This window comes from Hemitrygon akajei, chromosome 1 (genome assembly GCF_048418815.1).
Source record: "Hemitrygon akajei chromosome 1, sHemAka1.3, whole genome shotgun sequence".
Taxonomy (NCBI): domain Eukaryota; kingdom Metazoa; phylum Chordata; class Chondrichthyes; order Myliobatiformes; family Dasyatidae; genus Hemitrygon; species Hemitrygon akajei.
In genome coordinates, this window is record NC_133124.1 from 124,032,172 (window position 1) to 124,049,379 (window position 17,208).

The 17,208-nt window shown below is 42.6% G+C and overlaps 1 protein-coding gene across 3 annotated transcripts in view; it reads right to left on the minus strand.

The window, feature by feature from the left end:
- Positions 1-17,208, minus strand: part of LOC140730624 (grainyhead-like protein 2 homolog) — a 148,607-nt gene that overhangs the window by 103,309 nt on the left and 28,090 nt on the right. For all 3 annotated transcript variants that reach the window (XM_073051355.1, XM_073051349.1, XM_073051341.1), the window contains one exon: positions 4,078-4,492. In XM_073051355.1, coding sequence (XP_072907456.1) covers positions 4,078-4,492 — 415 coding nt within the window. The remainder of the gene's footprint in view (positions 1-4,077; positions 4,493-17,208) is intronic.

Genomic DNA, 17,208 nt, shown 5'->3' on the forward strand with positions numbered 1-17,208 from the left:
TTCCTCCTAGATGTGCCCTCCAAACCTACGGACTCTGGCTGCTTTTCAGGGAGTGGATAAACAGAGGGAAAGCTTCAGCTTACAAATAATCAGAATCACCTGGTGCACACAACTAAATGTTTACATGTCCACACAGCTATGAACAGCTTTCTTTATAGATTAACATTTGCTCGTTGTCTTCATCTGGGCTTGTAATAATTCACATTACTCAGGAAGTCTCCTTGCTGGGAACGTGAAGGACAATTCCAAAAATCATTGTACAATTACCCAGTTCACAGAGCCAAAACTTCAAACAAGCATAGAATTGAGAGTAAACCCAATGGCCTATTCAATATTAATACTGATGAGTACTTGAAATGCAATCATTAAATCAGTAAATGTCCAATTGACCAAGGGATTGTATAATGGGCAGACATTAGGAGAATGAACACTTGGGGACACAGACAGAACGCTGGGGGATCTCAGCAGCTTCAGGCAGCATCTATACAGAGGAATGGGCCAAAATCCTTCGTCAGACCAGGAGAGGAAAGGGGAAGAAGCCAAAATAAGGTGGTGAGGGAAGGGGAAAAAGTACAAGCTGGCAGGTGATAGGTGAGACCAGGTAAGGGGGGAAGAGGGCAATAAAGTAAGAAGATGGGTGATAGGTGGAAAAGGTAAAAAGGTGAAGAATAAGGGATCTGATAAGAGAAGAGAGTGGACCATTGGAAAAACGGAAGGAGAGGGGTAAGTGGGGAGAAGAGAAGGGGTAAGAGGGGAGCCAGAATGGGGAAAAGAGAGGGGGGGGGGGGGTTGAAGTTTGAGAATTTGATGTTTACGCCTTCAGCTTGGAGGCTAACCGGACATAATAAGAGGTGTTGCTCCTCCAATCAGAGAGTGGCCTCATCGTGATAATATGTGGCAATGGAAAGGTAAAGTCGTATTGAAATGAGTGACCACTAGTAGAGTCAGCCTTTTGTAGCAGACGGAGCCAAGGTGCTCAATGAAGTGGACCCAATCTGCATAGGGTTTTGTTCAGGTAGAGCATGCTGCAGCAGGAGTACCAGATACATTAGACAACCCTGACAGACTCACAGGTGAAGTGTTGCCTCACCTAAACAGTTATATTCCATATACTGTTCAATTGATTCAGAAGCTGGCCTTCTGACAAAAACTTTCCTGGCTTAGACCACAACCGTAAGACATTGGAGCGGAATAAGACCATTCGACCCATCGAGTCTGCTTTGCCATTCAATCACGGCTAATGGACTTGAGTGTAGGGCCAGATTTACTAGGTTAGAGTGTAGAATTTAATAGAGGTATACGAAATTTTGATAGGGCGAATGCAAACAGGCTCTTTGAGACAAGAACTAGAGGTCATGGGTTAAGGATAAAACATGAAATATTTATGTGGAACTTCTTCACTCAGAGGGCTTAAGAGAGAGAACTGAAAACTCCTATTTCAACATTCAGTCATATCATTTGAGCTCTTTAGCCAAAAAACTATCAATATTAATCATGAAAATTATAAATCATGGAGACCCCATATCAATCAACTTGTTTAATGATGTTGAAACGGGAGTTTGAAAGTGTTTGCAATGTTGAGTTGTAATATTTATCTTCACCAAAGATAAAGGAATGGCCTCTATCAACTACACATTTGTTCTTCCACCCAAAAATAATTTGCAACAACATACATCTTCATGATAGACATATAAAATAGACAAGCGTATTACAGTGGTGGCACAATAGTATAGCAGTTAGCGTAACACTATTACAGCAGCGATCCGGGTTCAAACATTGCCATTGTCTGTAAGGAGTTTGTATGTTCTCTCCATTGCCATACGGGTTTCCTCTGAATTCCTCCTACATTCCAAAGACTTACAGATCAGTAGGTTAATTGGTCACATGGCAAACACTCAACGTTTTAGGAACATCTTCATGTCCTCTGCCATCAGATGTCTGAACAGTCCATCAACACCACCTGGATATTTTGCTCTCCTTTTGCCCCACTGACCCTGGTCAATAGATACACCCGGAGGAAATCTGTTCAAGATGGAGCTAGCTGTGCCACCTGAGAGCGACCCACGCTGTGAGCAGAGAACAAGTGGCAGCTGCAAAAGGAGAGACTGAACAACCAAAAGGCCCACCACTAACCATAGCCACCATTTACTCCTGTCTACACTACAACAGAAGATGTGGATCCCAGGTCGGCCTCTACAGCCACCCGAGGACCCAGCAATAGACAACCAACGACTTGGGAGAAAATCATACTCGACTTGAGTGATCACAAAAATAATACTTTTAATTTTTATATACCGATTGAGTACCCCTTATCGAAACCTCCGAAATCTAACATTTTTTTTGTGCGCTGATGTGATGTCACAAATGGAAAATTCTAAAAGGCACTGGGAAGGTTGCCAGGCAACGTGCAGGTCTCTGTGCGCCACAGACTGTTAGTTCTGACAAGTGACGCTGCATGAAGCGAGAAATGAAGATCTCCACCCTGTATTGAAAGAGTGGATTCAGCTACAGCAGGTGAACATGTGCCACTTAAAGGTATGCCAATCACGAAACAAACAAAGGTATATCACGATGGGAAAAGTTTAAAGGGAACATTGGGGGGGGGGGGCTTCTTCACACACAGAGTGTGGTGGGAGTGTGGAATGAGCTGCCAGATGAAGTGGTGAATGCAGGCTCACTTTTAACACTTAAGAAAAACTTGGACAGGTACATGGATGAGAGATGTGTGGAGGGATATGGGCCGGGTGCAGGTCAGTGGGACTAGGCAGAAAAATCGTTCGGCACAGCCAAGAAGGGCCAAAAGGCCTGATTCTGTGCTGTAATGTTCTATGGTTCTATGAACTGAAAATTGAAGGTAATTGTGACTATTCAGCAAGCTGGTTGCAGAAATTTTTAAAAAGGCAGAGCATTCAATTTTTAAAGACTTGTGGTGATAAAGCACCTACTGAACATGAAGCAGCAAAGGATTTCATTGATGAGGTTGCCAAGACGGTCGCTGGTGAAAATCTAACATGCTGAACGGCTGCATCAGTACACACTGTATGTGTGATGAACAAGTGGAAGACAAAGACTGCTTACTGGTGGTATATAAATTCAGGGTCAGAAATGATGGGGATCCCAACCTATCTCATTATATATTCCAAAATCTGAAAAAACCTGAAATCTGAAATATTTCTAGTTTTAAGCATTTTGGATAAGGGGTACTCAAACTGTACTATGTAGTTTATATATACAGTAGATATTTTTCTTATAATTTATAATATATTCCATATATGGCACTGTATTGCTGCTGTAAGAAATTGCTTGCAGTAAACTCAGTGGCCATTTTATTAGGTACAGGAGTGGAACCTGGTGTGATCTTCTGCTGCTGTAACCCATCCTCTTCAAGGCTCGAAGTGTTGTGTGTTCGGGGATGCTCTTCAGTTGTAGGGCGTGGTTATTTGAGTTGCTGCCACTTTCCTGTCAGTTTGAACCAGTCTGGCCATTTCCCTCTAACTTCTCTCATTAAGGCGGCCTTTTTTGCCCACAGAACTGCGGCTCAACTGGATATTTTATGTTTTTCACACCATTCTCTGTAAACTCGAGACTATTGTGCATGAAGATCCCAGGAGTTCAGCAGTTTCCGAGATACTGAAACCACCCAACAGTTATTCCACAGTCAGCCACTTAGATCACATTTCTTCCCCATTCTGATGTTTGGTCTGAACAACAACTGGACCTCTTGACCGTGTCTGCATGCTTTTATGCAATGAGTTGCTGCCACGTGATTGGCTGATTAGATATTTGCATTAACGAGCAGGTGTAGAGGTGTACGAAATGGAGTGGCCACTGAGTGTAAATACATAAAATATTCTGTGACTTATATAAAGTATATATGATACAATATATATTTCTCATAAGTTACAGCATATTATAATGTATTGCCCTGTACTGCTGCTGCAAAACAATAAATTTCATGCCGTATGTCTGTGACGATACATCTGAATCTGATTCTGACTTGGCGTAATTCGGTATTGCAGACTCGTTGGGCCGGAAGGTCCTGTATCTCTAAATAAAAATAAATAAATTAGAACTCACTTCAGCAGTTCCTTCCTTGCAAGATTCGCTGTAGCTGCTGTCAGGTGTGCTTCGCTGGTCATCCTTGAGGTAGTTGGTGTGCGTAACGGTGAGCACTTCATATTGGTTACCGCTGAGGCTCTGTTCAAAAATCACCCCTCTCTGTTCGTCACTCTCAGCTCTGCTGTAGTGCACGTTGGGGTTCGATGCCCCTGAGTAGCTGGTTGGATAACCCTCTGTCTTGATACTGACCACAGCTACTCCTGCCACTGACACGGGCATGTTCTCGGCCAGACTCGCACCATAACTCTCCCTCTTTGAAACGTCCACGTGTTCTGGGTGCAAGGACAGATTCACTGGGAGGGACTTCAGAACCTGCACCCGATTATCTTGAACCTCCAGGTTGCTCTGATTATCAGATGACGTGAGGCAATTTCTAATAAGACAAGAGAGAGACAAAAGCAAGCTATCAGAAAGCGTACTCCCAAAATTAATCCAAAGTAAATTACTTTCAATTACCACTAAAACATAAGAGATTCTGCAGATGCAGGAAATCCAGAGCAACGGATATAAAATGCTGAAGGAATTTAGCAGGTCAGGCAGCATCTATGGAGGGGAATAAACAGTTGACATTTCAGGCTAAGATCCTTCATCAGGAGTCAAGGAATCAGGAATATAGAGCGGAGTTCATATGACTTGTATGACAGTGTGACTAAGCAGAGCTCAAATGTCTTCTATAAATTAGCAAGTGACATCAGTTGATAGAATCTCAGATGGTGACGAGGCGGTGTACGGCCATGTTCAATTATAATTACTTGATTAAAATGTGGTGGTGATGATAAAAAGCAGTTGAACTCAGTGATTTCTTTCACTTTTGCCATACTCCTTAGACCCAACTAGGTTAGCACAATCACGTTACAGCACCAGCTGTAAGATTGGGGTTCAATTCCAACCACTGTCTGTAAGGAGCTTGTACATTCTCCCTGTATCTGCATAGGTTTCCACTGGGTGCTCCGGTTTCCTCCCACGTTCCAGTGCCGCATGGGTTAGGGTTAGCGAGTTGTGGGCATGCTATGTTGGTGCTGGAAGTACGACAACACTTGCAGGCAGCTCCTAACACAATCCTTGGACTGTGTGGATTGTTAGCACAAACAACACATTTCACGGTATGATTGCCTGTGGCACATGGATGATAGAAAAATAGAGGTCACTGTAGACAGGAGGGGTTGGATTGATCTTAGAGTGGATTAACAGGCTAGCACAACATTGTGGGCCAAAGGGCTTGTACTGTGTTGTAATATTCTATGTTTGTCAATGGGATGCACTCGTCAAAATCAATGGAACTAATTGTGTGGAAGTGATCATTTCTCATAGGTTTAATGCTAACATGTAAAGACAAATTTTGCCCCAAACAGAGACTATTCTAAGATGAATGAGTTATTCCCCTCCTCTTGCTGATTATGTACAGTAAGTTTATCTACTCAGTAGCTGTGAAATTTCCCAGTCTCAGATCCTCTACCATCTTAGCTGAAATGGTAGCTCTGGGCAATCTTGAAGCAATACAAAAATCATTAAAAAATTGTTCCCCTTTCCAGCGTTCCCCTGCTACAAGACTTTCTAAGTGATTGATCACCGTCAGAAACAGGGTTGGCAGTGACACCCTTTCCATCTTAACCATTGAACAGTAAATGAATATGGCTTATTACATTGGTATTCAAGGAGAAACAGACAAAACTAAACATCATCAAGGAATGAACACAGTTATGAAATACAGTGTGAAAAAAGAAAATTCAACAAAAGCAGCGTTGCCTCTTAACTGGATATGCCTTGATGGATGCTGGGCTCACTGGTAGTATTTTGCACAAGTGGCTATCCTTAGTAACTTATGGCCTGAGTAGCCTCCAACCTGATGCATGAACATCAATTTCTCTAACGTCTGGTAATTTCTCCTACCTCCCCTTCTCCCTTTTTCAATTCCCTATTTTGGCTCTCCTCTTACCCCTTCTCTTCTCCTCACTTGCCTATCACCTCCCTCTGGTGCCACTTCTCCTTCCCTTTCTCTCATGGTCCACTCTCCTCTCCTATCAGTTTCTTATTCTTTACTCCTCCCACCTCTTAGCTTCTCACTTCATCCCCTCTCCCTCCTATCCACCTTCCCCTCATCTGGTCTCACCTATGACCTGCCACCTTGAACTCCTCCCCCCCCCCCCCCCCACACACCTTTTTCTGCCACTTCCCCCTTCCTTTCCAGTTCTGATGATGGGTCTCAGCCTGCAACGCTGACGGTTTATTCCCTTTCATTATTGCTGCCTGACCTGCTGAGTTCCTCCAGCATTTTGTGTGTTACCCTAGGAATTCAAAGTGTTTTTGCCATTGCCAACAAGTTAAAAAATAAGAAACTACACAGAGCCTAAAATTAGTGTCCATGGAGTGTTCCAGATGACATCAGAGCTGACATGTAATCAAAATGAACGCTCCCAGCCTTTGTGGTGTTACGCTACACTCAATGGTACCTTTAACGATCTGGTCCTTTACATATCTCTTCTAATTTCATTTTGACTACTGTCAGCCAACTTACTCAACAAAGAACAGCTACATTTAATCATGGCCTGATGTCGTCTTATCAAGAGAAAATATTAGCCAAACGCCAGTGCCACCATATTGCCACAATGAAATCAAACAAAGATTATCAAGGACCCCCACCATCTCTCATACTGTTGTACACCTCTATCAGTTCTTGTAATGGTTAACGTGTCGTTTTTCAGCACCATTCGGTGATCAACGATCGGGGTTCAATTCCCGCTGCTGTCTGTAAGGAGTCTGTAAATTCTCCCTGTGACTGCCTGGCTTTCCTCTGGGTGCTCCAGTTTGCTCCCACATCCCAAAAATTTATGCTTAAAGTTAGTGAGTTGTGGGCGTGCTATGTTGGCACTGGAAGGGTGTTGACACTTGTGGGCTGCCCAGCATAATCCTCACTGATTTGATTTCATGCAAACAACACATTTCATTGTATGTTTCGATATATATGTGACAAATGAAAGTAACCTAATGTTTAATCTATAATAGCAGAGCATTTTCTGCAGTTCTCTTGGTTAATGTCATATACCGAATACAGATTCAGCTTCAGAGAGAGCCTCTCCAATGGCATAGAGTTAGAGAGCACTGAAACGGACCCTCTGGCCCAATGATATGGTGATGAGGAGGCACACAGGACTGAGATATATCAACGAGTTGAGTGGTGTCACAGCAACAACCTTGCACTCATCCTCAGTAAGACCAAAGAGCTGATTGTGGACTTCAGAAAGGGTAAGACAAGGGAACACACACTAGTCCTCACAGAGAGATCCGAAGTGGAAAGGGTGAGCAATTTCAAGTTCCTGGGTGTCAACACTTCTGAGGATCTATCCTGGGCCCAACATATTGATGCTGTTACAAAGCAGGCACGACGGCAGCGATATTTCATTAGGAATTTGAGAAGATTTGGTATGTCACCAAAGACACATGCAAGTTTCTACATATATACTGTGGAAAGCATTCTAACTGGCTGTATTACTGTCTGGTGTGGGGGGCTACCGTACAGGATCGAAATAAGCTGCAGAAAGTTGTGAACTCAGTCAGCTCCAACATGGGCACTAGCCTCTCCGGCATCCAGAACATTTTCAAGGAGCGATGCCTCAAAAAGGCAGCATCCATCATTAAGGATCCCCATCACCCAGGATGTGACCTCTTCTCATTGCTACCATCAGGAAAGAAGTACAGGAGCCTGAAGGCACACATTCAGTGATTCCGCAACAGCTTCTTCCCCTCTACCATCAGATTTCTGAATGGACATTGAACTCACGAACACTACCTCACTACCCGTTTTGCACTATTTATTTAATTTAACTATTACTTATTTTTACTGTAATTCACAGAATTGATTATGTATTGCAATGTACTGCTGCCACAAAAACAACAAATTTCATGACATATGCGGGTGATATCAAACCCGATTCTAATTCTGATTGTCCATGCCATCCAAAAAGCCCATCTAAGTTAGCATTTGGCTCATAATCCTTTACACTTCCCCTATACGTTACCTATCCAAATATCTTTAAACATCATAAAGGCAGGTATGATTATGACTTCCACTGGCAGCTCATTCCATATACCCACCCACCGCCTTCTGTGTGACAAACCTGCCCATCATTCCACTTCAAAATCTTTCTCCTCTCACTCTCATTTATTTTAGAGATACAGTGTGGGGCAGGCCCTTCCAGCCCGATGAGCCGCACCATTCAGCAACCCACCTATTTAACAGTGGCCTAATCACAGGACAATTTACAATGGCCCATTAACCTACTAACCGGTACGTCTTTGGACTGTGGGAGAAAATGCACATGCCATAGACAACAGATCAATATGTAGTGCTAAAGGGGGGTCATTGCTCTAAAAGAAATAGATTCACTTCCTCTCCCTTTAGATGAATGCAACATAAAACGGTATATGTGGAAAACATTAAATTTCCCTTTCATATTCCAAATAAACATGCTGTCACAGTCCATAACTAACTTCACGGTTCTAAAGGTCCAGTCTTTTGGGTGGCACTCTGTTTCTTTCAGGATAGCAGCTCTGGATCTGTGGAGTGGCATCAGGCTTGGCAGGTATCTTGTCCAAGACAACTTTCACGGTTTCCAGTGTCACGTTGCTGTCAGTGACATCATCACAGAGAGGTAAGTCCAGAGACTATAACGTGTCCGTCTTGTTGGATGCAGTTGACTCAGATGTGTTCTTCAGTTGAGCATCCGGTATCTGGCCCATATGTGTCTGATCTCCAACATCCACTGTGTACATCAGTGGTCCAGTTCTTGTTGCTATCCTACTGGATGTCCACTTGTCTTCTCAGTAATCATGCGCTCCAACCTCCTGTCCAATCTCAAATCTTCTTCCTGCTTTACTTGGCAACTGGTTGAACTGTTTATTCTGCACTTCCCTCCATAGATCTAGTTTCAGGAGGACTATGTGAGATATCAGATTCCTGTTCATGAAAGGCATTGCAGGTGTTTGATTTGTTGTTGCATGGACAGGGTTCCGATACACAAAAAGGAAGCTCAGGTTAGCCACTTCTGGTGAAGATAGTCCTCAGAGTGGAGACAGTCTTTGCTGAGGAGGTTGACTTCATTGGTATAACTTCTGGCCACTTCGTAAGGGCATCCACAGCAATCAGAAACATGGAGTCCATGAATGGCCCAGCAAACTCAATATGTACTCTTTGCCATGGTGACGACAGCCACTCCCACTGGTGTAGTATTTTGAACTTTTTTGGCATCCCGAACAGCTTTTGGCCAAGTTTTCAATCTGCTTATCTACTGCCAGCCACCACATGTAGTTCTGGGCAGATGCTTCATCTTGACTGTACCCAGGTGTTCTTCATGCAGATTTTCTAACACTCTGGTGAGCCGTTTAAAGGGAACCACAACAACATGAGAGCCACACATTAACGTTCTTTGACATACGGACAGTTGGTCTTGTCCTGTCAGAACTCCAGAGACATAGGGTTACCATGAGCTGGCCATTCTTGCTTGGTGATTTCACAGACTTTTAACCATGTTGAGTCACTCCTGGTTTCCCTTTGTATTTCAGAGTTTGTTACCAGCTACAGGTCTACCAGGAGTGGAACACTTCTGTTGGGTCACAGTATGAAGACTTTTCTCCTTCAATTGCTAATAGAGAAAGACGTCAGCATTGCTGTGTTGTTTGGTGCCCTTGAACTCCATGTCATAAGAGTGGGCTCCTGGGAAAAATGCCCAACATTGTAACTGGGTGGCAGTCATCACTGGAATGCCCTTCCTAGGATTGAAAGTCCTAGGGGCTGGTGATCTGTCACTAGCGTAAACTTCTGTCCGTAGAGGTAGTGGTGGAACTACTTTATTCCCCATACTAGACTAAGGGCCTCTCGGTCAATCTGTGCACAGTTGCATTCTGTGCTCGTCAGTGATCTTGAAGAAATCGCAATCAGGCATTCAGATCCATCTTCCACAATGTGTGACAAAACAGCTCCAATGCCTTAAGGGGACACATCGCATGCCAGTCTGATGGGCAGAGATGGGTCATAATGGGTGAGCAGTTCATCTGATGTTATAGTCTCTTTTTCTCCTTGAATACTTTTTCCACATCTTTCTGACAATTCCTACTTTTCTCCTGACTGTAACAGTGTGTTCAATGGATGCAGCACCATAGCATTATTTGGGAGAAACCAGTGGTTATTGTTTACAAGGCCCAAGCATGACCTAAGTTGTGACACATTTTTTGGTTTGGGTGCCTGCAGCACTGTTTCAATCTTCTCTTATGACTTATGTTAGCCATGGTTGTCAAAGCACTTAAAAGAGCCTACTGTCTAAAAGAGACCTAACCTTAGAACAGGCATTGACCATTGGATGCAGTGGAACTACAGAAAAGGTTAGAATGTGAAATGCACAAAATGTCCCTGAATGGTGCAAAAAGCCAAAGATGTCATCGATGTGGCAAATCCTCCCATGATGCAAATGACTGTTTGTTCAAAAAAAAAGTCTGCAGGAAGTGTCACAGACAAGGTCACATAGAGAGAGTGTGCAAGGCAGACAAAAAGCACAACCGAGTGAAAATTTTCCTGTATTCTGTTTTGTTGTTCTGCTGGGCATTGTGGGCATGCTATGTTGGCACCAGAATGTGTGGCATCACCTACAGGCTGCCCCCAGAACACACTCATTTGTATTGGTTGCTAACACGAATGCCGCATTTCACCATATGTTTTGATGGACAAGTGATAACTAACTTTGAACATTTAATCTTGCTTAGTCAAGCAAGCATCAAGCTTTATGCTGGTCTTCTGTTCTCTTCAGAACCTCAGACATGAGAGAGAAGTCCTCATCTCCACTATAGGCAAATAGTTCTACATTAGAACTGCCATCCTCCATTCTTTAAGAGTCTAAAAGCTATCATAGAATCATAAAGCAGTACAGCACAGAAATATGCTCTTTGGCCCATCTAGTCTGTGCTTAACTGTTATTCTGCCTAATTCCATCGACCCACACTTGAACCATAGTCCTCCATACCTCTCCTATAAATGTACTTATTCACAAAATGTAGGAGGAGCTCAGCAGGTCAGGCAACATCTATGGAGGGCAATAAAACAGTTGATGTTTCAGGCCGAGATCCTTCATAGCTTAAAACATCAACTGTTTGTTCCTCTCCATAGAAGCCACTTGTAATTAATTAAACCCAAAGACGTAAGGTTAGAAAGCTCCTCCTGTGGAGGGGTGAAAACAAGGTTTACTGGAGAAAAAAAAGAGAACTTGGAAAAAAAGTGATGCGAGAATGAGCATGGCTGATGAGTCGTGGACAAGTGACAGAAACATGGCAAAAACCGTAGAAACTAACTAAAGGTAAAATCTGTTAAAATTAGAATTAGTAGTTAGTATTTCTACCCTACTTACTTGAAATCCTCAGGGTGAAACCCCTGGATGAGAAACAATAAGATTTATTGAAGCTATGGCTACAAAGAACACCAGCTATAGTGAGACGATATCGGCAGAGAGTAGTATCCAAGATCCCTACCGTGTAATTGGGAATTAATTCTGTTAAATCATACCAAGGGATTTGGTGAGTTAAAACACTTTTATTACTCCAAGTGTATAATTTGAGTGCGAACTACGTTCAGTAGTGTTGAAACTGAGGCATGTCTGGAAATGACAATGTAATACTGAGTTATTTTGAAATAGAAAATAGAATGCGTCGACAAACTTACAGCTTGTAATCCTGTGGCATACAGGTCAGGTTTTTTTTTGTGTAAGTATTGTGAATTGATTTTCCATGGTTGACCCACTACATCATCCCAACGAACCAGGAAACAAGATGGTGAACCACTCAAGATCGAAGAACCAGTGTGGGAACGAAATGTTTCAAGATATAGAGAATCTAATATGGTTGGATGTATAATCTTATTTCTCATTCGAAGGATCTGAATTTGATTTTCTGGAAGAACTGATTATTTTGCGAAGATTTTGATAAGTTACTGAATGAGATTTACTTTGTTTAAAAGTTGTGATTTTGGAGATTTGTCATGAAAGGAGTTAAGCTGCATATGCATTTTTGGGGTTGAATCTGAATTTGTAGACATAATGACCTGAAACTGAAACTGAGGTTAACCATAATACTTAATAATAGGAATTCAATTAGTTTCCTAAGTAACTAGGAAAGCCAGACGGTCACAGGGGAAACATACAAATCCCTTACGGACACCAGCGGAATGGAACCCGGGTCGCTGGCATTGTAAAAGCGTTTTGCTGACCACTGTGCTACCGTGCCAACCTTGTGCTATATATCTGCTGGATGAAAGGTTTCAAGATTGTTGCAACACCCTCCAATCCTTTGTGTAGGAGTGAGTTCAGCAGTCTGGCACACACGATACTGCGCCCACAGCCATGTCTTTGGTATAACCCAACTGATGCTGCTTTATAGTTGGCTTCTTGGATCTGCACTCCAAACCTCCAGCTAAGTATTGTCAAGTTGGTACTGGATCCCTATGAATACCTGGAGAAGATGGTTTCTGGCAGGATTCCGAATGTGCTAACCATTACCTGGACTAGCTGATGCCTCAAAAACTCCAGTCCCTTGCGTCACCTGCTCGCATGGAATCCTGATCCCGGGACACACTGACTGGGACAGCCTGACGTCCACGGATGTCCTTCGTCACCTGTTTACATCGCTGGACTTCGAATGTGGAATGCAGAGTGAAGACCTGACCTCCAACTCCTCAACATCCCCGTTGCTAACCCTTAATATGACCTCTAACTCCTCCACAGCCCCGTCCTTAAATGCTAATCTGACCCCCTAACTCCTCTTTCTGTTCCCAAAATCGTCCCTACGAACTTAAGAAAACTAAATCTGAGCCACGATCTTGACAGAGACTGCATAATGGCACTATCTTGATTTAAAAAAAAGCTCTTGAATATCAGAAATGAAAAGTGGACAAAGGTGAGACTATGTTACAAGTTTGGCTTATAAATCAGACAGTGTGGATCCTGCAAGATGCAAGAAAAAGGAATAGCTCCAGGGATATCATTGTCTTTGATATCTTCAGAGCCACCGCAGGGTACAGGACTCCACAACAGTTGTCCCGGTAATAACCAGCATCATTTCTCCTCGGGGTGACACAGCATGAGCCATCAGGGAGGACATTATACCACAACCATACCAGGACCACCGGACTCAAATACAGTTACTTCCAATGTTCCCTCTAAGTTCTAATGACCAGCGTGCACAAAAATCTTGTGCTGCACCATTTTTTGCCCGGTGACAACAACCTGTGTGCTCTGAATTTTATACATAGAGATATTTATTTTAACATGGTCAATAAGAACTTTGATCTCCTCTGGGTTGGGTCATTTTCACTCTCATTCATCTGCACTTTCACAAGCACACACGTAGCAGGCCCGCAGCGGGTAATGAAGGATTTTCTTGCCGGAGCATTCGCACACCATCCATATTCGATTTGCTTGCTAAATGGCGCTTTAAAAAGTCAAGTCTCCACTTCGTCAGCGAATTCTCCAGCAACTTTTGCACTGCGACAATACACGCAGGTAACACCAGTTTGTGTTGTGGAGCGAACACAACACAACTTGAGTCTTAATGTGGACAAGACGGAAGAGATATTGTGGACTTCAGGAAGGTGCAAGCTGATTACACCCTACTGCACATCAATGGCTCCTCCATGGCGAGAATCAGGAGCACCTAGTTTCTCAGGGTGAACATCACCAATGATCTCATCTGGTCCTTCAACACTTTCTCATTAGTGAAGAAAGCACAGCAGCATCTCCACTTTCTAAGGAGATCGAGGAGAGTGAGCCTCCCCGTCCCCATTCTAACCAGACTCTACCGGAGCACCGGGTGCGAGAGTGTCCTGACCAGCAGCATCACTGTCTGATGTGGGAGCTGCAAGGCACCTGACTGCAAGATGCTGCAATGGATTGTGAGGGCTGTTGAGGGAATCATCGGGATCTCTCTCCCTCTCCCTCCCCCCCAATCCAGGACACATACCAGAAGCACTGTGTTTACAGACCCCTCCCATCCATCCCACAATCTCTTTACCCTCCTACTGTCAGGCAGCGGATACCACAGTGTAAGAACACGGACTGCTAGGCTGGTTAACAGCTTCTGAACACCCTGTTACCATCCAGTGCACACTATATATGACAGCTCCAGCAGCATGATACTGTTACATATTCAACTGTATGTTAAATGTATAAACAACTTTATGCCAACTTGTATATCTACAGATTTTTTTTAAATTATCTGTTAATATTATTATATTAATATTATTTTATGTGTATATTATTATATATTTATTATATATATATATATGATGTATAATATATAATATTATATATACTGTGTTTTGCACCTTGGTCCCAAAGGAATATTGTTTCATTTAGCTGTATAAATGTGTATGGCTGAATGACGATAAACTTGAACTTGAACAAAACCAGTTCCGACAGGTGTGCTCAGATAATCAAGAATGTGTTTTTATCATAGCCGGTAATGTAACAGTATTTATTACACAGTGGTCACTGATGGGGTTTGAATCCCACTGCTGCCTGCAGTTTGCACGTTCTTCCTATCATCATGTGGATTTCCTCTGGGTGCCGGATCCGGGTTCCTCCCACATTCCAAAGAGGCACGGTCAAGATTACTGAGCTACAAGTATGCTATGTTGGTGCTGGAAGCACGGTGACACTCGCAGGCTACCCAGTATAATCCTCACTGATTTGGTTTGATGCAAACAACACATTTCACTGTATGTTTTGATATACATGTGGCAATTAAAGCTAATCTTTAAAAAAAAATCTTTACTCACGGCCCATTTTTTGGGACCTATTGTAAACAGTTTAGCCTCCTTGATTAGATGCAAGGTTCAAACAATTTGCTTGAGGTCCTGATTCAGGGTTTCAATCTGAACCATTGACTATTTCTTCCCCAGACCCACAGATGCTGTTAACCCATATTGTTCCTCCAGCAGATTGTTTGTAGCTCCTGATTCCAGCATCTACAGTCCCTTGTGTCTCTCAGATGCAAGCATACTTCCTCAACATATTCTCTCAGGCAGATTATGCAGGAGTCCTGATGAAAGGTCTCAGACCAAAACATTGACTGGTTATTCCCTTCCGTAGATGCTGCCTGACCTGCAGAGTTCCTCCAGCATTTTGTGTGTGTTACTCTGGATTTCCAGTATCTGCAGAATCTCTTGTGTTTAAGCACGAAATATCATGCAAGTCTACAACTTCAGAATTCTGTTAGACCATCAGTAGGATTGCCACCCCAAATCTCAGTACACATATATTTCATCCCAGAATTCCACTCCCAACTTTAAAGCATCAAATGCTTTAACTCAAATTTTTCAAATTAACTCAAATTTTGAGTTGAATTTTTCAACTCAGATGAAAAATTGCTTTGTCAGACACCCAACTTTAAATGTCAGTTCCAACAAAGTAATACTCCAGTAATGTTGTAACGCAAAACAACTACAGTACGCCCCAATCAGCTCTTAATCTGTGCACTGCTGTCTCAGCGTCCTATAGATCCAGGTGTGAATGAGCTTATTGAATTCTCTAAACACAACAGCTGCTGCAATTCCCTACCTTGCCTTAATGCTGATGCTTCATTTGCTCAAAGCCATTAAAACACTAAGAGTTTGACACATTTTAGCAAGCACCCTGATAATTACACAACAAGATGGCAAACCACCATTGATGCAGCCCTTAGCCGCATCTCCTCCATTTCCCACACATAATAGATTGGCACAACAAAGTGGACTGAGAGCCTATACCGAGCTGTAATATTCTACACACCAGTAACTGATGTGGTGACTCTCTGCTGCAGACCTACTGTCCATCCTTTTTAGGTGAGAAAACAACAACTGTACACAACACTCCAAGTGTAATCTCATCAAGGCCCTCCTTAAAAGAATAACACACCTTCACTGTTCAGGATCCGATGAATAGTCTTTTAACTGAAATGTTAACTGTTTTTTATTCCCCAGGGATGCTAGCTGGCTAAGTACTTCCAGCATTTTGTTCTTATTTCAGACATCTCTGCTCTTGCACTTTATTCCCCTTGCAATGATGGACAACATAACGTATGTCTTTCTCACTTGCCACCCCCTCCATCAGGTTCTGTAGTTGAACAGTTCAGTGTCACACAGAGACACTGGGGAAAGGGACCTTAGAAGAAAGTGAATATAATCACTTCATCTAAACGAAAAATAGTTAGCAGTTAAGAAAAAAAACAATAACTGCAGATGCTGGAGATCTGATCACCTGAGCAGTTGTGTTAATTCTTCCAGCAATGTGTCTGAAAAATGACACATCAATTACAGAAATCATTTTATTTTACATTACCCACACTTATTATGGCTACTACTAGTACTGTTGCCGGTAACAATTTCAGCTCAAATCAATTGAAAATTTCTTTTTTCAGTCCTAGGAAAGCTAAAAACATTCAGTGTTGACTGAAAGTGCTGACTCCTGACAACATATCTACAGTACATTAATCATTTGGACATTACATTAGCCATTTCCCATAAGAACAAGATAATTTTTTTTTCACCTTGAGGGTGATTTTGGACTGCACTGCCCAAGAAGGTGATGAAAACAGGTAACCTCACAACATTTAAGAAAGATCACGACACTGATTCACCAACTATGGACCATTGAAACACCATGTATGGACCAAATGCTGGTAAATCAGATGATGGTCAGCATGGACCTGTTGGGCCCAAGGACTGGCTTCTGTGCTGATATGACCTTGCTATCTCATTTCACAGTATTATGTATTTAAAACACTGCATCATTCTATATCTGTCTTGTCCCTCAGCTTTGACTGAATTTTCCTAAGTTATGCTCTATTCAAACTCTAATGTTGGCCGTTGTCCAATTTTCTACACTCCATAAATGTGAGATCATCCAGAACCCTTGCTGTAATCTTTATTGCATGAATATATTTACTTCCATGGTTACCAAATAAAAATGTAGGCAGGTGGGTTTAAAGGACAACTCTTCCCAAAGAGTTCAAAAGTGGCCTTTTTCTGTTCCACAGATTGCTGTTGTTTGATGAAGAGGATCATGGGGCAAAAACAGA